General features: G+C 45.8%; 1 protein-coding gene across 1 annotated transcript in view; it reads left to right on the top strand.

Moving 5' to 3' along the window:
• Positions 1-7,363: 7,363 nt before the first annotated feature.
• Bcat1 (branched chain amino acid transaminase 1) overlaps positions 7,364-25,191 on the top strand; it is a 95,623-nt gene continuing 77,795 nt past the window's right edge. Inside the window, exon 1 of the mRNA XM_052722298.1 lies at positions 7,364-7,557. Within this exon, the coding sequence (XP_052578258.1) occupies positions 7,552-7,557 (6 nt within the window). The 5' untranslated portion in view covers positions 7,364-7,551. The remainder of the gene's footprint in view (positions 7,558-25,191) is intronic.

Raw genomic sequence — 25,191 nt, 5'->3', positions numbered from 1 at the left:
GGACACTCAGCTCCATCACTCTCCATCTTATTCCCTCCAAACAAGGTCTCTCACTGAACTTGGAACTAGGACTGTCGACAGGTTAACCCCAGCAATGCAGCCCGTCTCCATCCCTCTACTGGGGCTGTGGGTGCACGAACATCTGTACTCAGCTCTTCACATGGATACTGGAGATCGGAACTCATGTCCTCATGAGTGTACACCAAGCAGTCTTGCCTAGTGAGGCATCTCCCCAGCCCAGAATTTGTTTGAAAGTAAATTCCATGTGGAGGTCAGTAGACAGCCTTGTTTGTCCGTCCTCAGCAGCTACCTTGTTTTGAGGCAGGGTCTCTTTGCTGTCCTCTGCTGCAGAGGCCACCTGGTCTGAGAGCATCCTGGCTTCTCTCATCCCCACCCCCCAAATCCCCATAGAAGCACTGGGATTATAGACACTTGCAGCACTACTGCCCCCGGGACCCCTGCTCAGCTCCTCACAATTGTTCAGCAAGCTCTTTAACCCGCCAAGCAGTCTCCTGTCCTCAAGTGGTTCTTAAGGGCAGTATTTCTGAACCCTTAGAAGCATTTTGGAAAAGTGTGCAGACATTTGGGGCTCCTGTGATGACAAAAAGGGGTATCTGGGGGCATTTAGTAAGGAGCGAAGTGTTTTGGATGCCTTCTAGGAAGTCTGTCCCACACAAGGCTGATGTCCCCACTAGAGGTAAAAAGGCTTCTAATTAAATCAAAACCTACATGTAGGGGCTGGAGAGATGGCTCAGCAGTTTAGAGCACTGGCCGCTCTTCCAGAGGACCCCGATTCAACTCCTAGCACCTACATGGTGGTTCACAAGTGTCTGTATCTCCAGTTCCAGGGTTCAGATGCCTTTTCTGGCATGTCTGTGGTACACAGACATACACATACACATGTCTGTGGTACACAGACATACACATACACATGTCTGTGGTACACAGACTATGCAGACAAAGCATACATATACATAAAATATATAAATACATAAATTTTCAGCAGGGTGGTGGTGGCACATTCCTTTAATCCCAGCACTCAGGAGATAGAGGCAGGTGGATTTCTGAGTTCGAGGCCAGCCTGACCTACATAGTAAGTTTCAGGACAACCAAGGCTACGCAGAGAAACTCTGTCTTGAAAAATAGATAGATAGATAGATAGATAGATAGATAGATAGATAGATAAAAAATAAATAAAATTTAAAAGACCTATATACCCAGATCTTGCCCAAATTCTAGTTTTCCTTGTGGGAAGGTGAAATTCCTCAGGGGACTTCCTCTTAAGTTCCTTTGACCAAACTTGGACCCTTTGTCCTTCCTTGTCCAAAAGAGTGTGAGGAGTTAAGTACACCATAGATCTAGGGAGAGCTTCTGTCTCCCAAAGAACTATGCATGTCCTCTGTAAAAAGTCAGGGCTCAGTGCCTAAGAACACACACTGCCCTTGCAGAGGATTCCAGTTCTGTTCTAGCACCCACATCAGGCAGCTCATCTCAGCCTGTGACCTCAGCTGCAGAGAATCACACGCCCCCTTCTGGCCTCCATAGGATATGCACTCATGTGCACATGCCCACACATATAACTAAAGATAAAATAAACCTTTTTAAAAAAAATAAGCTCTCAGTAGCCGGGTGAGTGAACCCTTAGTCCCAGTGCTCAGGAGGCAGAGGCACCTGGATCTCTGTGAGTTCTAGACCAGCCTGGTCTACAGAGAGAGTTCCAGGACAGCCAGGGGTACACTGGGAAATCCTGGGGGGGTGGTTCAGAGTTTTATTAGAAGGGAAAAGGCCTCTCACTAGATAAACAATGGAATTAGCCAATGTTGAGTTCTTCCCCTTGGAGAGCGTTTGAAATGGAAGACCAAGTGTTAAGGACACAAGATAAACCTGAGGGAGAAGGCGGACGTAGACACATACAGACATGGAGGGTGGGGTGGGGTGGGGTGGGGTGGGGTGGGGTGGGGGTGGGGAGGGGGTAGGTGAAAGGAAAAAGTGAAGAGAATTCCCAGGGGCGTTAGGACTCTTCCATCTGACCATCTGACCTCTTTAAATATGAGTTGGTTCCCCCAGTCTTGAAAGGCTGCTGTGGTCTTACCTGTGGGTTTTCTGCATCCTCTCAGGGCACTTCCCCCCTGGGCCATACAGCAGACCTTCTCTGTGGAACTTCCCCTTCCATGGTATTTTCTGAATGTTTCCAGCTCCCCTGACAGGACCTTTTCTGCTATGTGTGCATGTGCATATATGTGCATTCATGTGTACATTCATGTGTATGTGTGCACCTATTTATGTGTGTGTGGAGGTCAGAGGTCAACCTCTGGCATTATCCCCCAGTTGGCATCTATGGTGGTTGGTTGTTTTTTTTGTGTGTTTTTTGTTTTGTTTTGTTTTGTTTAATTTGGTTTGGTTTTTTCAAGCCACGGTTTCTCTGTGTAGTTTTGGTGCCTGTCCTGGAGCTTGCTCTGTAGACCAGGCTGGCCTCGAACTCACAGAGATCCACTTGGCTCTGCCTCCAGAGTGCTAGGATTAAAGGTGTGCACCACCACTGCTTGGCTATCTATGGTGTTTTGAATAAGAATGGACCCATAAAGTTATTTATTTGAATGCTTAGTCCCCAGGGAGTGGCACTATTTGGAGGGATTAGGAAGATTAGGCCTTGTTGGAGGAAGTGTGTCACTGGGGATGGGTTTTGAGGTTTAAAAGCCCATGTCAAGCCCAGTGTCTCTCCCTGCAGATGAGGATGTAGCTCTCAGCCACTGCTCTAGTGACATGCATGCTGCCATGACGACAATGGACTAACCCTCTGAACCTGTTTTATTTCATAAGAGTTGCCTGCTGCTTATTGTTTTTGCTCTTTTTTTGGGGGGGCCGCCACCCAGTGCCCAAATAAATCACACAGAGGCTTATTCTTACTTATAAATGCCTGGCCTTAGCTTGGCTTGTTTCTAGCCAGCTTTCCTTATCTTAAATTATCCCATCTACCTTTTGCCTCTGGGCTTTTCCCGTTCTCTTACTTCTGTAAATTTTATTCTTACTCCGTGACTTGCTGGGTAGCTGGGTGGCTGACTCCTGAGTCCTCCCCTTCTCTGGCTACTTCTTTTTTTCTCCCAGATATCTCCTTCTATGTATTCTCTCTGCCTGTCAGCCCTGCTTATCCTTTTTCCTACCTTGCCATTGGCCGTTCAGCTCTTTATCAGGTGTTTTACACAGGCACAGTAACACAGCTTCATAGAATTAAACAAATGCTACATAAACAAAAGTAACACACCTTAAAACAATATTCTACTGGAGTTGCCTTGTTCACGGTGTCTCTTTACAGCAACAGAACAGTGACTAAGATGCTGTCCTTGTGTTTTGAGATGAGGTCTTGCACTGGTCCAGAGCTCCCCCATTAGGATGTACTGGATGGCTAGTGAGCCCCAAAGATCTGCCTGACTCCACATCCCATCACCAGGATTATGAGTATGTGTACCGTACTGCATGCAGCGTTTTCTGCATTCTGGGGACTAACCACACACTGCCAAGCACTTTACCAGCTGCGCTGTCTCCCCAGGTCCCCTCCCTACTGTGAATTGACCTCACGCCCTCCGAATGCAGGCAACACTCTCACCCCACCCGTATCTAGTCTTGAACTCACTGTCTTTGCACTCTATCCACACAACCTCTATGTTGATAAGTTCCCAAAGCGGCACTAGATCCCAGGTTCATCGCAATCACCTACGGCAATGAATCCAAACCCAAGCACAGCCCTGTAAGGCCTCTGTGTGAGATTAACACAATAGTGATTAACTTGGAGTCATCATTAAGACAGGCTAAACAAACAGGCTGAGTTCACGGTGGGATAAAGTCTTAAGTGGCTTCAAGATGCATCATTAACTCCGAGGTCCAGCCCAGGCTCCAATCTCTTAGAATGGAAGAGATATTTTCATAAAGTTGTGCCAGCACAGACATCCTTCCAGCTGCACTCACTGACATCCACCCAGAGTCGGGCTCTAAACTTAATTGGTTCGTATCTTCATAGGTGCCCCGGCCAGTGGGGTGTCAACAGGGGCGACCCACCTGCGGGAGAGAATGAAAGGGACGGGAGACACGAGAGAAGACAGCAAGACAGTGTGTTCTGATCAAGCTGCAAATTTTATTCTCCTCAGCAAGGCTTATATAGCATGGGAGAGGGAGGGGGCAGGAAGGAGGGAAGGGGTTCACGACGTGCCGTACATGCAGGTGAAGGGAGACATGCAAGTCGTGGTGAGGCTACTAGGTGGTCAGGTCACTGGTCAGGGCCCATTGTTCTGTTGCTATGCTACCTGACCTGCCTGACCTGTTCTTTATCTTTGGAGGCATCTGGTTTAGGGCAGGGGCTTGTACTCTGGCCTAGCTAGTACTTTTCCATGGTCCATGTTTGGTCCCTGACACATAGGCAGCATTTGAAGGAGCGGGGGAGATCTGAGTCCCCTCCACCTACTTACAACCATGTCTTCTTCCCCGCCCAGAGCAGCTCAGGAGGCCATCCATCTGTTCGCACTGCCCCAGTTCGCTCACTTGGTTTAATCTCTGCTTTTAACCTTTCTTGCCCTGTCCACCCCGCCCATCTGGGAGTCATCTTCCTGGACTTCTCTCTAATCAGATTTGTCTCTCCTTTTCAAAAACATATACTTTGCTAGCCACAGTGGTGCAGGGCTGTGATCCCAGAACTTGAGAGGCAGAGGCGAGAGAGGTTCCCTCTCCTCAGTGACTCTGGAGTGTGTCAAGTTGACAATAAGAACTACCCAGGACACCTTCCTTCTTGAATGTACCCGAGGGAGAAGAAATTGTGAAGAATGGATACCTGAAGATGGGAGCCATAGTAAAGGGTTGGGGTGGGTGGATTTAGAGGTGAGTCCCTGGGGTCCACACATGCATAGCATCTTTCTGTGTTTGCAGAATGTATAGCAATCTATCCTATAAGCCCACTTCCTTGGTAGCATGGCTGGGCGAAAGCAGGTTCCTGTGTTCTGATCTCAATCACTAATACTAGCTCTCATATCACGCAGCACACAGTAACTATATCTATATGTGCATATGTGTGTATTCGGGTTATAGAATAAAGACAAGGAGCTGTAGCAGAGTCCAAGAGGCTTCAGGCTGCTGAATGTGCATTGATACGATAACAAATCAGACCAGTGCCTGGTAGGGCTAATAAGCTTTGGGCCTGATTCCTTGATATGATTTTAGTATGTCTGTGTGCTCTCCCTGTCTCAATCTGCCCTGATAAACTCGTAGTGTAGTCCACCTTCTACTTCTAGAAATAAATATTATATTGGTCTGTGCTGGAGTGTGTCATACCCAACAGATGGTGCCGTTTCTGGGGCTACCCAGCACCATCCTCCTTCTTCCCCCTCAGAGTGGACTCAAAAGCTGCTTTTAAATGTTGTCTCCTGGGCGGTGTACTGCCTGGAAAACCCACTGTCTTACACAATATGGAGCATCTGAGCAGGGCATGGCCTGGTCTCAAACACACATATAACTCAGTTAAAGAATGAGATTCGATGGCAGGGCGTGGTGGCGCACACCTTCAGCTTCTGTGCTTGGGAGGCAGGGCAGGCAGATCTCTGAGTCCTAAGCCAGTTAGGGCCACATAGTGAGATCCTGTCTCCAAAAAACATGTGGTGCAGGGTTTTGAGTGTATAACTATCACCTGAATTTAGAGCAGTTTTATCAGTTTTTCTTCTTTCCAACCTTACCCCTCTCACCCCTTCTCCTTGGTTCCCCACCACCACCACTTAGGGACTGAACGAAGGAGTTGCTGGGTGGCAGGCAAGTACTCTACCATTTGAGCTATATCCCAGGCCTGGAAAATCTTAGCCATCACCAAAGAAATCCTGCACCAATTCACCAGATTGGTGACAACCTACCATGTGGCTTTTTTGTCCATCTTCTTTTCAAATTGCTTAATGTTTTCAAGATTTATCCATGGTATAGGCATAACTACTTTTGGTGTGTGTGTGTGTGTGTGTGTGTGTGTGTGTGTGTGTGTGTGTGTGTGTTTTGCTTCAGCCTCTGGAGTAGCTAGGACTACAGACAGGCACCACAGCACCTTGACTTAATTTCTTCTTCTTCTTCTTCTTCTTCTTCTTCTTCTTCTTCTTCTTCTTCTTCTTCTTCCTCTTTCTCTTCCTCCTCCTGCTGGTTTTTTAAGACAGGGTTTCTCTGTGTAACAACCCTGGCTGTCCTGAAACTTGCTTTGTAGACCAGGCTGGCCTTGAACTCACAGAGATCCACCTGCCTCTGCCTCCCGAGTGCTGGGATTAAAGGCATGTGCCACCACCGACCAGTGGCTTCATTTCTTCTTATTGTGGATTAATGCTCCATCATATGAACCATAACCCACTTATTTCTGCTTGATGAATAGTGCTACTTGAGTTAAAGGCTGCCTAGACTTACAGTCTCCTGAAGGAAAGGCCTTTTTATTGTTGTGCTGGGTACAAAGACCCACATCAGTACGTCTGTCTTTCTGTCTGTCAGATAAATGATCCAGTCTTTCCACCATCCCAGGCACCAGAAAAGGAAAAGAAAGAAAAATCATTTTTATTTACTTATTTACTTGTTTCTTTTATAAAGGATACAGGCAAAACAGTCATGGACAAGGTGATTCTCTTCTAGGGAGTTAGGATGAAAATTCCACAGCAGAGACTTCTGCTTAGATTTACTGAACAGAAAGTTTGTCAGATCCTCAGAGGGAGGTGACTCCCTTGAGCACAGTCAGCTGGAGTAGAGCCTGAGGCTCCACATGGAAATCCAGTCACAACGAGGTGTGTGTGTGTGTGTGTGTGTGTGTGTGTGTGTGTGTGTGTGTGTGTGTGTGTGTGGAGGGGGAGGAAGTGACCAGGTGATGGGGGCAATTTCACATCGGAAAAACTTCTCTGTGTGCACATTAGAGGATGCAAACTAAGGAAGCTGGCTTCCCAGCCTGAGAGCCCATCCTAGGGCTCAGCTGGTGGAAGGAGAGAACCGAGAACCGGCCCCCACCAGCTGTGCTTCACCTTTCACAGTTCCACACAGTGCGCGCCCAAAATTACATTTATTTAAATGTGATTTAAAAAAGTAAAGGAATTGGTATTTGAGAGTAGACTGAGGGTGGAAGTGAGAACAAGATGGGTAAGACCCACAACCCTGGAAAAATCCAGCCTGTTCCTTACTATCCCCAAATACATCTTAAAACTTCCACTCTCTGAGACCTGACCCTGGTGCAGTGTGACTCGGCAGGGGAGGGAGGTAGCCAGGGCTTCTCTCGGCAAGTAGAGAGGAAATGAATCAAAGGTGCTGTCAGATCGGTCCTCCTCCACTGCCTCCCCTCCTGCAGTACAAATACACGCTCATCACACAGTCCCCCACCCTGGAGTGAGCCTGAGGCCCAGCTGCAGCTCCCTCCCTGCAGGGCCAAACGCTGATGCAATCCGCAGCAGAGCGCTCCTAGCTCTCCATCTTCCGCGCTCCGCTATCCTGAGCGCCACGTGTCGCCACGCCACAGCTGGACTCAGACCTGCCCCAGGGGCTGGAGCTACGACAGGGCCACGAGCAATGAAGGTAAGCGTCTGACTGCTGGAACGCAGCCACCCACCGGGGACATCTCCGACAAGCCTGCTTTGTTCCCTGTCCGCCTCGGCCACCAGGAGGTGGGACCTGGCTTCATCTCCGACAGCAGATGCTCCCACTCGGACTCGTGTCCGGGGTCTGTGGATGCGGTACCCAGCTTCAGAGGATGCCACCGCGCCTGTCCCACGTGCTCCCAAGGCGGGCGGAAGGACTGTGTTCTTGTGTCTGATCTGCCTAGAGATGGGGTTTGAGGGGGATGCTCGGGGCGCTCTCCTGGGTGGGTGTAACAGGAGGAGGAGGACCCTCTTAGCTGCCGAAAGCGGGCAGCTCAGCTTTTCGGTTCCAGGTTCCACGTGGAAGCTTCAGGGCAGCCTGAAGGACTGGAGCGGCCAGGCGTTGTATTCTAATGCTAGTCTGAGGTAGCTAGTCCAGCCATCAGACAGAGACATTTTAGGTTTTTTTCCAGGACTGGCTCTGGAAAAGCTGCCAGATTTGAAAGGCGCCCCTTTCTAAGGGAAATGATACTCCATTGGTTATGCCGTTTTCTAGCTTCCGGGAAGGAAGATTCTGGTAATAAAATGTGGGCTTTTGGGAGCAGCGGAGCGCAGCCACGTTTCAGTTTCTGGGGAGGTGGAGGAGGGTGTTAAGAGATACAGACTGCTCAAGCCTCACTGGACGGAACCTCCACGTCACTTCTCCATTCATACCGTGGCTTCCTTTGCCTCTAGCTCTGATAGACATGGGTATTTTTTTTAAAACATCTCTACCTTATTTCACTAAATCATATGCCTTTACTATTTTTATAGACATGCATTTAGTGTATTCACTATTTTTCTCATTCAGTTGCTATATATATCTGCCTAAAATATGAGTTCCCAAACTCCATGGGTGGGTAGTCTATGTATAGAGAAAAGCTACATGCTGAAGGTCAGGGCTTTGCATTCCCCTGCTGTGGCCCCTTTGGGAGGTCTCAAAGCTCTATAACTAGCGAAGGGGGGTAACCTAGGATGGTACTTTCTTGTCTGGAAGATTTTTTTTGGAGGGTTCTCAGCTTAATTTGCTTTCTGAGCCATAGAGACAAAGGATGGAGAGTTAAAAAAAATGTCTCTGTGAGCCAGGCTTGGAGGCATGCACCGGTAGTCCCAGAGCTTGTGGCGTGGAGAGAAAAGAATCGGGAATTTAAGGCTATCCTTGGTTATATAGCAGGCCACCTTGAGCTACAGGAGAACAGCCCTGGACTAAGGACGCCAACAAATATGGGGGGAAAAAGTCTGTAAGAACTATTCTCAGCTCATTGGATTCTAAAGTTTATTAAGTATTTGGAATGGGTTGGAACCTTTGGGAAGGAAGTTACAAACAGGAAGGAAGTTACAAAAATCTGACCCTAACTGATATGGTTTTGGGAGTACCTGTGACTTTGCTGGTTGTTTCCATAACTGTTGGTTTTATTCCTTATTTGTCACATGTGTCCATGAGGGAACTGCTTGGAAACCTGGAGGAAGTTAGTGCTAGCCGGACCTTATTTCAGTGCATAAACAAAGAAACGGCCTGGGCATTTGGGTTATGTACTTTGGGGTTTCGGGATGCATGCTTCATAGGAAGCCTTTTGTGGAGGTGGCATGGGATGCCTGGCTGAAGAGTTTCCTCTATTCCTCCAAAGCCTGTTAACCACATTTATTAATGAAAAAGGTTTATTTTTATGTGTGTGGTGTTTTGACTGCATGTATATCTGTCTGTGCACCATGTGCATCCAGAAGAGGGGATCAGATCCCCTGGAACTGGAGTTCCAGAGGGTTGTGAATTAACATGGATTCTGGGAATTGAACCAAGGTCTTCTGGAAGAGCAGCCAGTGTTCTTAATCACTGAGCCATCTCTCCAGGCCCTAGAGGACAATGTTTGAGTCCATTCTCTCCACCCACCATGGGGTTGCCAGGTTAGAACTGAAGAGATGGGGCTTGGTAGCTAACACCTTTGCCCATGGAGCCTTTCACCAGTCCCATTGTCTTTTGTGCGTATGGATATGATGTGTGCTTGTGCCTGCATGTTTGTGTGTGTGAGTGTGGGCGTGCACACGCTACCATGCATGCACATGCCACCATGCATGCACATGCTACCATGCATGGGTGAGGTCACAGGGCAACCTCCGGGCTCCTTGCCTTCCTCATTGGAAACAGAGTCCTTGTTGTGAGCCACTGAGTGTGTCAGGGCAGCTGGCCTGTGAGCTTCCAGGAAGTACGATGCGCCACCTCACTTGACATTGCTGAGTTCTGGGAACTGGAACTCAGGTCCTCATGGCTATGCCTTACCCACTGAGCCACCCCGCCTCCCACAATTCCTTTAAATAGGTAACGACTCCAGGGGAATGTTCAGTGCATTGCTGCGGGCATGAGTGTGGGGCCTGTGTGTTAGATGTCTCTGTCCCAGCTCTCTCTACTCTCTGTGGGACACCGCTTTCCCAGCAAGCATGGGAGAATCTAGCTGACCCACTCGCTTCTCAGCTGCACCTGTGGGCAGCCTTGGCAATGCCATTTTATCTCTTGAACAGCTGCCCAGTGCTCAGAGTGCTTAACACAGCCTCTGGTAGCCATCCCTCCTGCTGGGCTCTGAAGCACAGCTGGTAAGGAAGGGCTCATTCAGCCAAGTCAGCTGAAACTAGGTTCTGTTTAAACCAACAGAAACACACATGAGAACTGCAACCCAATTTAAAAAAAAAAAAAAAAAAAACATTTTAGGGTTGGAGAGACAGCTGGGTGGTTAAGAGTGCTTGCTGCTCTCACAGAGCACTGGAGTTTGGCTCCCAGCTCCCACATCTTGTAGCTCACAGCACCTGTAACTCCAGTTCCAGGGAGTCAGATGCCTTCTGGCCTCCATGAGCAGGAGCTGAAGTGCACATACTCATGCACAGACACACATCAAATGAGCCCCAAGTTAGGATTTAGGGTGTGCTGGTCCATAGGGGTGACCCTGTCTGCATTTGTGGTTGGTGGCATGTTGAGACTTCGTTAGATGCCCGGTGTCGTGTGAATGGGAAATCAAGGTGGGGCTTTGGAGGCCAGTCAGGCACCAGCCAATGCCTGTTTCATCACTGCTCTAAGTCATTCTCTGGAGTTACTCACTGAATTACATCACCTCCAGAACTGAATATGTATGTCCTTAAAATAGCTTAGAAAGGAGACCATCCTACCCGCAACAGCACAGTGTACTTCACAGACACTTTCTATCATGCAGGCCAGGACTTCTTGGGTGGAAAAGAGTTCCCCCAGAACACTTGTCTTGTGTTCAGTGGCTAGTGGTAACTGGCTCTGTAGATCAGGCTGGTCTTGAACTCATAGAGATCCACCTGCCTCTGCCTCCCAAGTGCTGGGATTAAAGGTGTGAGCCACCCCCCACCCCCCCCACCCCCGCTTCCCCAATGATACATATTTTTAAAAAAAGACTTTAACTCTTATTTTTGAAAGATTTACTTTTTTATTTGTGTGTGTGTATGTGTGTGTGTGTGTGTGTGTGTGTGCCACATGTGTGAGGGTGCTATCAAAGGCCAGAAGAGGGCCTTAGGACCCCTTGAATGGGAGTTACAAATGGTTGTGAGCAGCCTAATATGTGTGCTGGGACTGAACTGAGGTCCCCTGGAAGGGTAGGAAGTGCTCTTTACCACTGAGCCATCTCTCCAGGCCCTATTTTTATAAAAAGATTTTACCAGATAGTCCTGACATGTCTTGAACTTGAGATCTCATTACCCCTGAGTGTGGGGTTACCACATGGTGTGTGTGGGGTTGCCCCTGAGTGTAGGGTGACTGGCTTGAGCTGCCATACTCCAGGAAAGAGAAAATGTCAAATAATAAGGTTGAAACCTATTCTGGAAATATAGAAAAAGGATCAAAGTAAATAGAAAAACAAGTATAAGAGGAAAAGAGCCAACCATGGTGGTACAAGCCTGTAATTCCTGCACCCAGGAACCAAGGCAGGGTTGCTAAAAATCTGAGGTTAACCTGGGCTGCATATTGAGTACAAGGCCAGTCAGAGCCATATAACAAGATCTTCTTTCTAATAAAAACAAAAGAAAGAAACTAGAAATGAAAGGAAAAAAACAGAGGAAATTATATAAAGACATAATTACATAATAAGCAATAGTTTCAATTATACTAAAAACCATGGCTCTTTGGGATTGAAAAACTGTGAACTTGCTATACATTGAAAATAATCTTAGATTAACTAAAAAGAAGATGAAGAAGGAGGAGGAGGAGGAGGAGAAGAAGAAGAAAAAGAAGAAGAAGAAGAGGAGGAGGAGGAGGAGGAGGAAGGAGAAGGAGCAGCAGCCAGCTCATTTATTCTTTATTTTCATGTATAAACCTGAATGTTTGATCACTTGGCATTAACTGTCTCATATATAGATAGGGTATACTTCTGTTATTTTGGCCTTACCTGGATGTCTGCCTTTGGAAGCCTTGTTTGGTTTTGGTTCTTTGAGACAGAGTCTCTTGTAGTCCAGGTGAGGGTGTAACTCACCAGGTAGCTCTCTATGTGGGCTGGAGACATGCAAGGGAAGCCTCTGGAAGAGCTTCTGAGGCCCAAAGCTCCAGTTCCTTGAGTGTAGACGTAAGAACACCTGCTGCTGTGCTCGTCCAGAGAAGCCACGGCTGTCTGACAAAGAAACACAGCTGAGCCTCAGTCTGCATCCGTCCTGCCTACGGCCGTGGCCGATTTGCACAGGGCAGTCATTGAACAGTTGTTTGCATTCCATTACCACACAGAAGGGGGGAATTCTGCCAAGTGTGGTCACTTCTGATTAGCTGGTTCAGCTACCGTTTCTTGTGATCAGCGTCCTCAGCAAATTGTGAAATCATAAGTAGTAGTTCTTTGAACTTTGAAGATAAAAGAGTTAAAATAGGGAGTTGTGTGTGGTGCCGGACACTTGCCATCTAGGCACTCTGAGATGGAGACAGGATCATAAAGTTTGAGGCCAGCCTGGGTTGTGTGAAACTTGGCTTTAAAGATTAAAGATAGCTGTAGCCATAAAATATGTGGGGAAGTGTACTTCATCACAGGCTCCGTGGTGTCGGGTTGGTGGATGCTCTGTGCACGGGAGGACATTGCTGGTGACCCAAGGAGAAGCAGCAGGCTTAATTAAGAAAATGGTGCTTGGGTGGAGAGCTGGCTTGGTGATTAAGTCTTCCTGCTCTTCAGCTGACTCAGGCTGGGATTAGAGTATAGAAAGTCACATGCCCCCGAGTGCTGCTCATTCCTGTCCTTGTCAACTTGTTTTCCTTTGTTGCAGACAATGCTGTTTTTAAGCAAACTAATGAAGGCATACCAGGACAGATACAAAGAGGCACTGAGACAGGGTTCACCAAACCCTCGGATTCTGAAAGAAAGAAAAAAATCTATTAGGCCGCTTTGTACTTCCCTTCTGCCGTAGAAGGGCTGTTCTTTTGGGTTTATTTTTCTAGCCTTTAGTTCTCTCCCAGGGAGAAGAGCAGGGCTTCTCCAGTTTCCTGCAGACTTCTGCCACCCGATGTGTTCATCTCAGCTTCCTGTGGTTGTTTCTCTTCCATTACAACTATTTATGCTCCCTTTCCCTGGCAGGTTTACCAATGGGTTTATGCATATTTTTATTTATTTGTACATTTATTCATTTAATTCTGTGCACACCTGAAGGTGAATATGTGTGTGTGGTCAAAGGAGTACCACATAAAGTTTGAGGTCAGCCTGGACAACATGAGCTCCTGTCTCAAAACAAACAAACAAAGCAAGCAAAAACAAGCCTCATCCCTAATTAAAAATAGAAAAGAGTATATAAATGTGTCTTTAATGTACTAGTTATACAGTGCAGTAACGACCTACAAACAGTAGCTGATTTAATTTCATATAATTAAACCTTGGGATAGCTAGCTCTTTCTGATGCTACTAGACTTTATAGTGTGTAATTTAAGCATTATCTTATTCTTTTATTTCAAAAATATTGTGTGGTTGTGTACATGCCACAGCACGGGGGTGAGAGGATGACTTTGGGGAGTCTGTTCTCTCCTTTCCTCATGTGGTTCCCCAGGATGGAACTCAGGTCATCCGGCCTGGAAGCAAGTACCTTTGCCCACTGAGCCGTCTCTTTGGCCCCACATCATTCTTAGTCTTGAGACATAGCTGTGTTTGTGGAGACAGATGGGGGGAGAGGGTGGGAGAGAGGGAGGGAGAGAGAGAAAGGGGGAAGCAAACACAAGTATAATAGAGTTGAATTCTACAGTTAAACATCTGTGCACAGTTCAGTGGTAGTAAAAAAAAGATTAGGTACAGAAGTCAGAAAAGCTGTCAGGAAGGTGGGACCCTGGAGTTGAACTGGGAAAGAAGATCACATGACCAGAAAGTAAAAGCATCACCCACTTTGCATCCAACCCCAGGCTCATTGTTCATTCCCTTACTTTCTAGAATCTCCCTAAATTTGTTTCTGCAACCCAATAGTAGCGCCCTCTCCCCAGCTCCCCTACGTGTTCTGAGCCTCCTGACCGTAGTGAGGTCACTTCTGTGCCAGCCTCTGAGGCAGAGGTGCCTGGTCCCTTCCCTTAGGCTGGAGACAGGTGATTACAGCCACCTCATGCAGTGGGTTCTGTGTAACTATCCCTGTGTGCTGTTCATCAGGCTGGGCTGTCTTTTCCTCCCAACCATAATTGGCATCCTGAGCTCTTGGCCTCCATCCACAGAGATTCTATTGCTTGTCTCCAAGACTCTGCATTGGAACGGAGTGGCAGAGAGTGGGACTAATCACAAAGGAGCAATCTCTGTCCCCTGCTTTTCTTGTGTCCCAGAATGATGACCTCAGCTTACTGTAATGTGTGCACAAAGCACATAAGAAGAGTTCTCACTGTAAGCCTCGGGCCCTCCTGAAGGTCTTGGGGCCACAGGGAGAAGCTTAGTTGTTTTTCTGTTGGCTTAGTGACTGCATAGGGATCTACTGATATTTTAATTATCGTCTGTGGTCCCATGGTCCATCAGAAGTCAATCCCCTGCCCCGAAGGCCACTCATGTGGAGGACCTTCTGTAGGTTTAAACTAAGTCTCTATTGTATTTACCAACAAAGGAGTGCAAGCTCCAGTCCCCACCCTTTCCTTCCAGTGTGTCTTCTCTGCCCCAATTGCTGGCTTCTTCTCTATGGCCAATTCCAGTCAGCTAGTCGCTTGCTCCACCCCCTGATTCAAGGTAAACTTTACTTAACAGTCTTGAAGTGTCACAGTGCTATCAAAATTCCCACAACAAGCACGGATGAGGGCCAGAGGGTGGTGAGCTCGGCTGCACTCTGAGGAGGCTGCCTGGCTGTCTTTCTGTTTTAAACTTTAAAAAAATATTTTATTTTTTAAATAGTGGGAGCGTATGTGCTTGTGTGTGTGTGTGTGTGTGTGTGTGTGTGTGTGTGTGTGTTTGTATATGTGTGTGTGTATGTGTACATGTGAGTGTCCTTACCCACAGAGGCTAGAAGAGGCATCAGTTCTCTTGGAGCTGCAGTTTCAGATGGTTGTGAGCAACCTGATGTGTGTGCTGGGAACCAAACTTGGGTCCCCTGGCAGAGCAACAAGTACTCTTAACTACTGAGCCATCTCTTCAAGCCCCAAAGAGCCTGTTTTTTCAATTGACTCAACATTCTGATGTACGGAATGGTGGCGATGATAATTCGTACCTCTTATGGAAGGTGTGATATGGAATGATGGAGATGATCATGTGTACCTCTTATGGAAGGTGTGAAGATTATACACAGTCACACAGGCAAAGCATATTTAGGACTGCGTGTTCTGCATAAATATCAGCTAAACTTTTTACAAGATATTCATAGAATAAAGTGAACATTATTTTTTTCAAGCCATGTATGATGGCTCATGTAATCCTGGTACTTGGGAAGGTGAGTGAGCCGGAGCAATTTGGGTTCAAGGCCAGCCTGGTCTACAGAGTGAGACCTTATCTCAGAAGCCAAAGCAGGAGCCGGAGATGCCGTTCAGTCAGCCCAGTGCTCGCTGAACAATCACAAGGTCCTGGGTTCCATCCCTGCACCACCTAACACTGGGTATGATGGGGCACACTTCTAATCTCAGCACCCAGGAGGTGGAGGCAGGAGGATCAGAAGTTCAAGGCCAGCCATGGCTACAGAACAAATTTGGGGCTGGCCTGGGCTGCATGAGACTCTGTCTTGAAAGCGAAAGAAATGTCAGTCAGTTATGCATTGGGAAGAAACGACTTGATTTCAGCAGCCCCAGGAGGAAAGGCAGTTAATCTCCATGGTGCTCAGTCCTCCAGGTGGAGTGGAGCAGTGACCTCCTAAAGGGCCTGCAGAGTGTCAGCTGTTAAGAGCAAGGACTTTTCTTCCAGAGGACCCAAGTTTGGTTCCCAGGACCCACAACTGCCTGTGACTTCAGCTCCAGGGGGAAACAGCCCCCTTTAGCCTCCTCTGGCGCCTGCATACACATACACTTATCCATCCCCTCCACACAAAAATCTTAAAATAACTAAAACCTCAAGGAAGTGGATTCAAGGGCAGGCGCCTTGGGCCTCTCCTTTTTCCTTGGCCCTGATTTGAACCAGAAACACAGTTCTTGCTCCAGGCTTAGACCCTTGAAAACACTATCTGTGGAAGACCCTTTCTCATTAATGACTTTCTAATAGACAGCAATATTGAGGACTAGGCAGAGCATGTGGCTGCCTCTGGCTCTTCCAAAATGATATGGGACAGTGTCCAGCTACTTGGAAGACTCTCTTTCAGTCTGTGGGACTGAGTGATAGTATGGTCATTTTCTGACTGTTCAAGACCAGCCTAGGCTCTATGAGACCCTGTCTCAAAAAAGCAAAATGAGAAATTAAAAAAAAAATCTATAACACTAAAAAATATTAAAGACCTCTGATTCACCTACTTCCTAAACTGGAACTGTTTACTCACAGAGATAAAAATGTGTGCCAAGTGATTGGCAATAAATAGACCCCACACACTTCAGAAATGCAGCCAGCTTTTCATTGGCCACCAGCTCACAAATAGCTACACAGAAACTTATTATGAAAGCTCGGCCTATAGCTTAGGCTTGTTCCTAACTAGCTTTTAGAACTTAAGTTAACCAATTTATAAATACGTTCTATCACATGGCATTACCTCTCTTCTATCTTGCACCTTCTGCTTCCTTGCTGTGTCTCCTGGCATCTCCTGTGAAACTAGATTCTCCTCTTCTTCCTTACTCTCCCTGGAAATCCCACCTATACCTCCTTGGAGATGTAACCAACCATCTTATTAAATAAGAAACACAGAACCAATGCAAAGAAGAAAGCCAAGAGGTCAGAGCTAAGAGCCTTACCCGCCTGCTGCAGCTAGCCTCTTCAGCCAAGAGACCTCTCCAAAAGAGACCTACTTCCTGTGTGTTTGTCTTTATATAGACGTTCTGTTCTGCCTTCTCATTGGTTGTAAACCCAACCACATGACTGCCTCGTCACTGCCCGTCTGTACAGACCTCCAGGTCTTCTATGGTTGGTATTGAGATTAAAGGTGTGTGTCTCCACTGCTGGCTGTATCCTTGAACACACAGAGATCTACCTAGCTCTGCCTACCAAGTTCTGGGATTAAAGGCGTGCACCACCAACGCCCAGCTTTTGCTATGGCTCTAATAGCTCTGCCCCCAGGCAACCTTATTTATTAACATACAAATAAAATCACAATTCTGTACAAATAAAATATCACCATACCTCCTGCCTAGCTATTGGCTGTTTAGCTTTTTATTACACCAATTACAGCAAATACATCCTCATACAGTGTACAAATTTCCTACTTCCTCCTTTTTGTCTAAATAAAAAGGGAAGGTTTTAACTCTAACATAGTAAAACGATATACAATAAGAACAATTAAATCAGGTAAGAACTACATTCACAATGTCTAGCCCATTTGTATTTGGTAAATTCAGAGAATGTACTCTATTATCTATCCTATCTTAGTGAGTCCAAAGTTTTGTACCTAATTTACTTTCTATCCTAACTTGTATTACCAACCTAAAAATATCTTTTTTGACCTTAAAACATCTTCTTAGATAAATAACTTAAGCTTTTATGTTTCTTAACCTTATAAACTTTACAGCTCTTATGTAACTTTCTTTTCTGAATTTAGTAACAAGGAAAACTGTAATTATAACGTCTCTTCTTCAACTCTATCAGAGACCTGAGAAGGATATAGCATTACTTGATTAAACAGGAAATGCAGAGCAAATAATTTCTAAAATTATAGAAGTGACAGAGATATCTGGCTGCCTGGAATGTCACTTAACATTTCTCTGCAATGTTGGGGCATCTGTCTTTGGTCTACAGTCCTAGAATATATGACAGATTTTTTTTGTGAAGCAGGAAATTTTTGAGGGACTGTCCTACCTTGTCTTGGCAGTGTGTCAGTTGCCTTCTTTTGTGTCCTGCTTGTCCAGTTTGGACAGCATACTGTCAGCAGTCGAGGAAAGGGAAGTTTCTTGCCCAGTGGCTAACTTTTGCCACAGTAAAAGCAAACTCCATATGGAAGTTCTTCGATGCCCATCATCCTGTTTTGAAGTAAATTGGTGCTGCCAGGAGCAAACATGTCTCACTATCATGAAAAGCCTTATGCTATTAAAACAATTTAAATGCCACATTCTGTAAGTCTTTGAAGTGTTTGAAGGCCATCTATCTATTTAAAATATATGTTTGTCCTTGAAAACATACCTAGCATGAATGTAAGTTTGGTTTTTATAGATGACTAACTACTAACCTGTCTTTCTTTATTATACCTAAATAGCTTTCAAGGATTAAAACTTTACATTTTTAAATGAGCTGCATAGGTACAATACCTTAAACATAGAAGCATAAATACAGCAAAACAAAAATAACCTTAAATTTATATTAATGTATACAAATCTATACCCATGTAAAATATTTGAGACTAGTAATTATTCAAAAGTTCATTCAATAATCCACCCTTTTATTCTTATTTCTATGCTATATCCCTTCTTTTCCCTTCAGAAAGAGATCCCTGAATCTAATCTCCTTTGTTTAGGTTTTTTTCTGACCATGACCAGAAACAACTTGTAACCAAACCCCCAATGATGACAAACATTGATAACCCACTGAATGACCAAAAACCACCCACTGCACCTCTTAGGAAAGTGGGCATCATATTCTCTAAACGGCTTCCTGTTGTCTTGGGGAGTGATGGCATCTTTAGGGAACCCTGAGAAAACTGGGATAATGGTCAGGTCCTGGGAGAGCTGGCTGTATCAGTTGTTGTCTGGTCTCTGTGTGATGGGAATGTTTAGAACTTATCTGAAGTCCCAGCTAGAGTAGTCTGTGAGGCTGGACCATCTCAACTAGGAGCTTTGAAGTTGTTCTGGATGCAGAATTTTTAGGAAACTGTAACAGAGGCATTTTGAGGCTGGATCACTGGGCTACTAGTCTTTCTTGGTGTCTGGTCCTTTTTTCTCCCCTGAAAATATACAAACTTTTAAAGGGAACATATATATCTGCATTAACATAAGTGTGGAATGTGTGATGTGCACAAGTCAGTTAAACATGATTTTTTGCTTAATGTTTGAGCAGGTAAAGGCATATGTCAACTTTATAAGTGCATTTGGACTGTGTAACCAAACTGTAATAAATCTTTATCCATCCATATGAAAGGATGGCATGTAATAATAAGTCATGAGGACTCTTTAGCCAGCAAGATATATCATGTCTCATCCAGTCTCAGTGTTATACCCATGTAGAGGGATCAGCATATATATCTTCTGTCTTGTAGTCTTTTTTTTTCTTCCTTTTTAATGTCAGGAGATCTTTTCCAATCAAGTCTGATCTTTATTAATATTGAAGGAATCCATAGCTTTTCATTTTCTGTGGAAACAAAGGCACAACCTCTCCCCCAATACAACATATTTCCCGACTTCTATTTTGAAGTTAAGATATTCTTAAAATATATAGGTTGGTTTAATTTAGCAGTTGCCATAATCCAATGTCTCTCAGCAGATATTGTTTTTGTACATTATCATTTAAAAAATTCCAAGTCAACAAAGCAACATAAGGATCCAGAAGCCTTGTGCATTTCCCATCCTTATGTGGCTTTTTACTTTTCTATCACTTTACTCCTTTACTCCCTCTTTAAAGACTTCACTATTATTTTAAAAACTGTTTATTTTTTCATGACTGTCTATATCCATTTTTTTTATTTCTATAACATGTAAGCACATTTTTTGTTTTGTTTTGTTTTGTTGTTTTTCAAGACAGGGTTTCTCTGTGTAGTTTTAGTGACTGACCTGGATCTCACTCTGTAGACCAGGCTGGCCTCGAACTCACAGAGATGCGCCTGCCTCTGCCTCCTGAGTGCTGGGATTAAAGGTGTGCGTCACCACTGCCCAGCTATGTAAGCACATTTTTAAGCATACTATACCTGTTTAGAAGTTTTTTGGTCTGGACCTGACTTTTTTGACTGTGTGAGGCAAACCTTAAACTGCTAAGCAGCGGCTAGGTCCTCTGTTGCATGGCCTGGGAGTGCTTGGTAGCAGGGCCTCTTAAAAAAGCTGCGGTGGTGGCGCACGCCTTTAATCCCAGCACTCGGGAGGCAGAGCCAGGCGGATCTCTGTGAGTTCGAGGCCAGCCTGGTCTCCAAAGCGAGTTCCAGGAAAGGCGCAAAGCTACACAGAGAAACCCTGTCTCGAAAAACCAAAAAAAAAAAAAAAAAAAAAAAAAAAAAAAGCTGCAAGCACAGATTCTACTCAGAACCTTCCCCTGCACCCCCAGCTTTCTCAGGCCCTGTGTGGATTTCCATGCCCCATGTTAGGTGCCAAATGTAGCAAGCTTTTTTGTCAGCTGTTAGCTCAAAACTAATGACACAGAAACTTATTATTAATATGAAAGCTCAGACTGTAGCTTTAATAAGCTCTAACTATCTATAACAAGCTAGTTAGGCTTGTTCCTAACTAGAACTTAAATTGACCCATTTATAAATACATTCTATCACATGGCACTAACCTCTCTTCCATCTTGCACCTCCTGTTTCCTCCCTGCGTCTCCTGTGAACCTAGATTCTCCTCCTCTTCCTCTCTCTCCCCGGAAATCTCTCCTATACCTTCAGTCTAGCTATTGGCCGTTCAGCTTTTTAGTACACCAATCATAGCAAATACATATTCACACAGTGTTCAAATATCCCACAACACAAAAGCACAGAAAGAAACAACCAGACTGAAGAAGTAAGTTTTAACTCTTTGGAGGACCAGACGACATCTGAACATTTAAGGAACCTTTCTGTGTGTGACTCCAGCCATCCAGGAAAGGCTAACTGGCCAGAGTTCTCAGGAAACGGGAGAGCCACATGGCACAGCGAGTTTGCCAAAAGCCCTTGTGGGTCATGAAAGGTCAAGGGCTACTTCTTAGTTCTGCCCAGGCCTCACATTAAGCCAGGCTGCAACTGTGCCCTATGGAGCTCGGGTTCTGTGGTTCTTTTCTGCTCCCTAAATTATATACAGCTCAGGTTTCACAAATGACACCCGATGTCAAAGGAGCTCTTGACTCAGGGGTGTGGTGGAGCATACTTATAGCGTAACTACTTCTAAAGGATGAAGACTATCAGATCAGGTGGTTCAGGCCAGCCTGAGCTACACAGTGAGGTCCAGGCCAGCCTGAGCTACACAGTGAGGTCCAGGCCAGCCTGAGCTACACAGTGAGTTCCAGGCCAACCTGAGCTGCACAGTGAGGTCCAGGCCAGCCTGAGCTACACAGTGAGGTCCAGGCCAGCCTGAGCTACACAGTGAGGTCCAGGCCAGCCTGAGCTGCACAGTGAGGTCCAGGCCAGCCTGAGCTACACAGTGAGGTCCAGGCCAGCCTGAGCTACACAGTGAGGTCCAGGCCAGCCTGAGCTGCACAGTGAGGTCCAGGCCAGCCTGAGCTACATGAGACTGTCTCTCAAAAACAAAAACAAACAAACAACAAACCAAAATACCCCCCTCCCCCCAATAAAAATAAAAGAGTTTCAAACGCAGTATGAGTCTTCACCATAAAAATTATAAGTGAGGGTCTGGAGAGGTGGCTCAGGAGTGAAGAGCATGTACTTGCATGACCTCTGTGACTTGTGTCCTAGAACCCTAATTAGCAGTTGCAAGGGCATAGGGACAGGACAGACCCATGCATGGCAATCAGGTGGTATTCTCTAATGGCTGCAACCTGGAACTTCAGCCTGTTTATAGGTACAGCTCAGGAAGAATGGGGTCTTCACTAACACAGGCCAAAAAAAAAAAAAAAAGCAAAAGTACCAGTGACATTTAATTGTGTGTACAGTGGTCTATGGAAGCTGGACCAAGGCAAAATATCCTGTAAAGAGGCAGAGATGGAGACAATTTAATACACTGGCTGATCTAAAGTTACCACCTTAACAGCCACATTTAAAACCCCCTTTTTTTTTTTTTTTTTTTTTTTTTTTTTGCTTGATCTTTTGAGACAGGGTCTCACTGTATAGCCCTGGCTGGTCTGGGACTATGTAGACTAGGCTGGTCTTGAACTCACAGACATCTGCCTGCCTCTGTCTCTTGAGTGCTGGGATTAAAGGTGTGCACCAGCATGCAGGGTCTCATTTTTAAACAAAAGCTTGGTAGGTTTGAATAATTTATCAAATTTCATCCATTTGTCAAATAGTGTCGCAGACACTAGACATTTAAAAGAGAATGACGTCACTGCCTTGGAACAGAAGCAGGCAGGGCAGCCATCCAGCTCCATAACTGCCCTACAAAATGTGGGATTGAAACAGTTTCTTCAACCTGCAGAACTTTCCAAAGAGGATCACACACAGAAAGACTTGGGAGCCACTCAGTTTCTCGATCTTCAACCTTTTGAGTAACATCAGCAGAAGTGACTGTTTTGAACTCAGCCTTTATACTGGTCAGGCTAAAAGTCAAAAGGGAGTCAGTCAGCGCCTGAGTTCCACAGCACCCACTATTCTAGTTTCAACAGACACAAAACCATTTCTGTCTAAGCCTTATCAGATGTTCCCTGATGTTAGCCAATCCATTGGTTCATCTGACAAGAATTCTAGTTTATGAAGTGTTTTCTGATTCTGAAATGAAAAATGATGTCAACCAAGCCAGGCGTGGTGGAGCATGCCCATCACAGCAGTATGGAGGCAGAGGCAGGTAGATTGCCTCTAGTTTGAAGCTGGTGTGGTCTACAATGAGTTCCAGACCAGCCAGTACTATTTAGTGAGACCTCGTCTTAAAGCAAAATGAAAATGAAGCCAGATCTTTAAATTAAATTAAAAAGACCTTTTAAAGGTCTTTACAATGTGATTTTTAAGAAAGAACATTTGTGTGTGTGTGTGTGTGTGTGTGTGTGTGTGTGTGTGTGTGTGTGTGTGTGAAAACTATGATACACATGTAGTCTGACTTGTGGGTTCCCTTCTAACACCATGTGGGTTTGGGGGATCAAACTCACGTTGTCAAGCATGGTGGGAAATCCTGTCCCACTGTGTCATCTTTTCGGCCATGGTTTTGTCCTTGGTGAACCTTTATTAAAATCTTCCCCAAGGTTTGCCTGGAAGCACCTGACCAGAGTGTCTTGGCAAGCATGGGTCCCGTCTCTCCTTTCACACATGCTTCTCTCCCCACAGAGGTTGCTAGGGCGGAAGGAAATGAGTAACTTAGGTATTGTGTCTCAAGCCTTCTTCTAACCAGGCTACCGTAAATCCATCTGTCCTTCCAGCTCTGCCTCAGGATGAACAGGATCACAACAGCCGCAGCTATTGCACCCCTCCGCTTACCAAGAAAGAAGAAAAGGGTCTTCATGTGCTGCACTTACAGAAGACCCGAGTTCCTTTCCCAGAAGCCCTGTCTGGTGGCTCACAGAGCCAGAAACTCCAGAGGGATCCGACACCCTCTTCTGGGGTCTGACGGCACTGTACTCACATACACATAGACACGTACATATATACACAATTAAAAATAAAAATAAATTATTTGCCTGGGAATGGTAGCACATACCTTTAAATGTCCATTCTCAGAAGCCAGAGGCACGTGCATCTCTGTGAATTTGGAGCTAGTCTGGTCAAAGGCAGTGAGTTCCAGGCCAGTCAGGGCTACATAATAAGACCTTGTCTAGAAGAAAATTAAAAAAATAATTTTAAAAATGTATATTTGTTTTAGAGCAAAAGAGGAGGAAGGGAAATCTGTTTCATAGCAAGCCTTTGAGGCGTGACTCGAGAGCCGTCAGAATGATGTCTGTGTCTTCTCCTGAGACACTGAACCGTGATTCTGAGAAGCACACACCATGCTCTTGGGCTTGCTTATTGAGTCTCTGTGTCTGTCTGTCTGCCTTTCTCTAAATGTGTATGGGTATTTGGTCTGCATGTTTGTATATACACCTTATGCATGCCTGATGCCCGAAGAAGTCAGAAAAGGATGTTGAATCCCCTGGAACTAGAGTTACAAATGATTGTGAGCTGTCATGTAGCTACTGGGAACTGAACCTGGGCCCTCAGCAAGAGCAGCTGGTGCTCTTAACCACTGAGCTACCTTTCCAGCCTCTTAAAATTTATTATTACCATTTAGATTGTCAGTGCTGGAGCTTGAACCCAGGGCCTTGTGCATGCCAGAGAAGCATGCTATCACTGCTCTACCCTCCCAACCTCCCCTCTATCCGCCTAAACTTCAATCCTGATTTCTGCTGGCTTACCCTACAAAGCCAAGGATCCAGTTTCTCCCAGAGTCAAGGTCCCTAGAAGCTGAACAGAACTCCTTAGGATGCTGTGATTGACAGTTCCCTGCCCAAACTGGCCAGGGCATTAAGTTTATAAAGATTGCACACCAGGACCAGGCATGCCCTTGGCACTGTCACCCCAGGAAGCTTGATGGGCTCGCTTAGCCAGCTGGTGTTTGTTGTGAGCTTACTGATCTCCCAAGGAGTGCCGGATGCCCAGTTACTTCATTTCTGATAGGACACAGCGGTTTGTAGAAGGAAAGGATTGCCAGAGGGTTGGCAGATGGAAGAAATGAATCCACTCAGTGGGCAAGGGTCAAGCCTTCATGTCTCAGGGCTCTGCATCTGCATCCAGTCCAGTTTTGTAAACCGATGAGCTAATGAAGGGGTTCTACCAGGATTAGAAGAGCATGAGATTTCGTATGGCTTTTTCCTTAGGGCCATGCACAGTTTGGAGTAGAGACTACCTTGGCCAGGGGGCGAAGGACAGAGTGATAGCCAGGCCTGTGGCAGTGGAATTGTTGGCACTTCCTAAAAGAACTTGGACCAGAAGGGTCATAGGCTCCTCTTGTTTTTCATTCAACACAGTGGCTGCTCCGGAAGCAGCTGCCGGCCCATCCAGAACCTGACTCTGAAGCCACAAGCAGCGTTCCCCACACTGGCCCTCAGGCACGGGCTCCATCACGGCCACTACGGGGAACTTTATCCTTCTATAGAACTCAGGATTCAAAGGTTGAGGTGAAATCCTGCTAGCTCAGAGAGGCTGAATAGCAAATGGTTAAGATCAACCATGTGAGTCTATTGAATGGGTAATAGGGATTTATTAAAATATAAATTGAGGAAATACACTTCCAAATACAGAACCGAGTGAACAGCTGAAGTCGTTCTCTGTTCTGATCGGGAGCGAATCCACCTGGCAGTTGGAT

The sequence above is a fragment of the Peromyscus californicus genome, unplaced genomic scaffold, assembly GCF_007827085.1.
Source record: "Peromyscus californicus insignis strain IS unplaced genomic scaffold, ASM782708v3 Scaffold_6__1_contigs__length_162567912, whole genome shotgun sequence".
In the NCBI taxonomy this organism is placed as follows: domain Eukaryota; kingdom Metazoa; phylum Chordata; class Mammalia; order Rodentia; family Cricetidae; genus Peromyscus; species Peromyscus californicus.
Note: the sequence above shows the minus strand (reverse complement) of the source record. Positions and strands in the feature narration are given on the sequence as shown.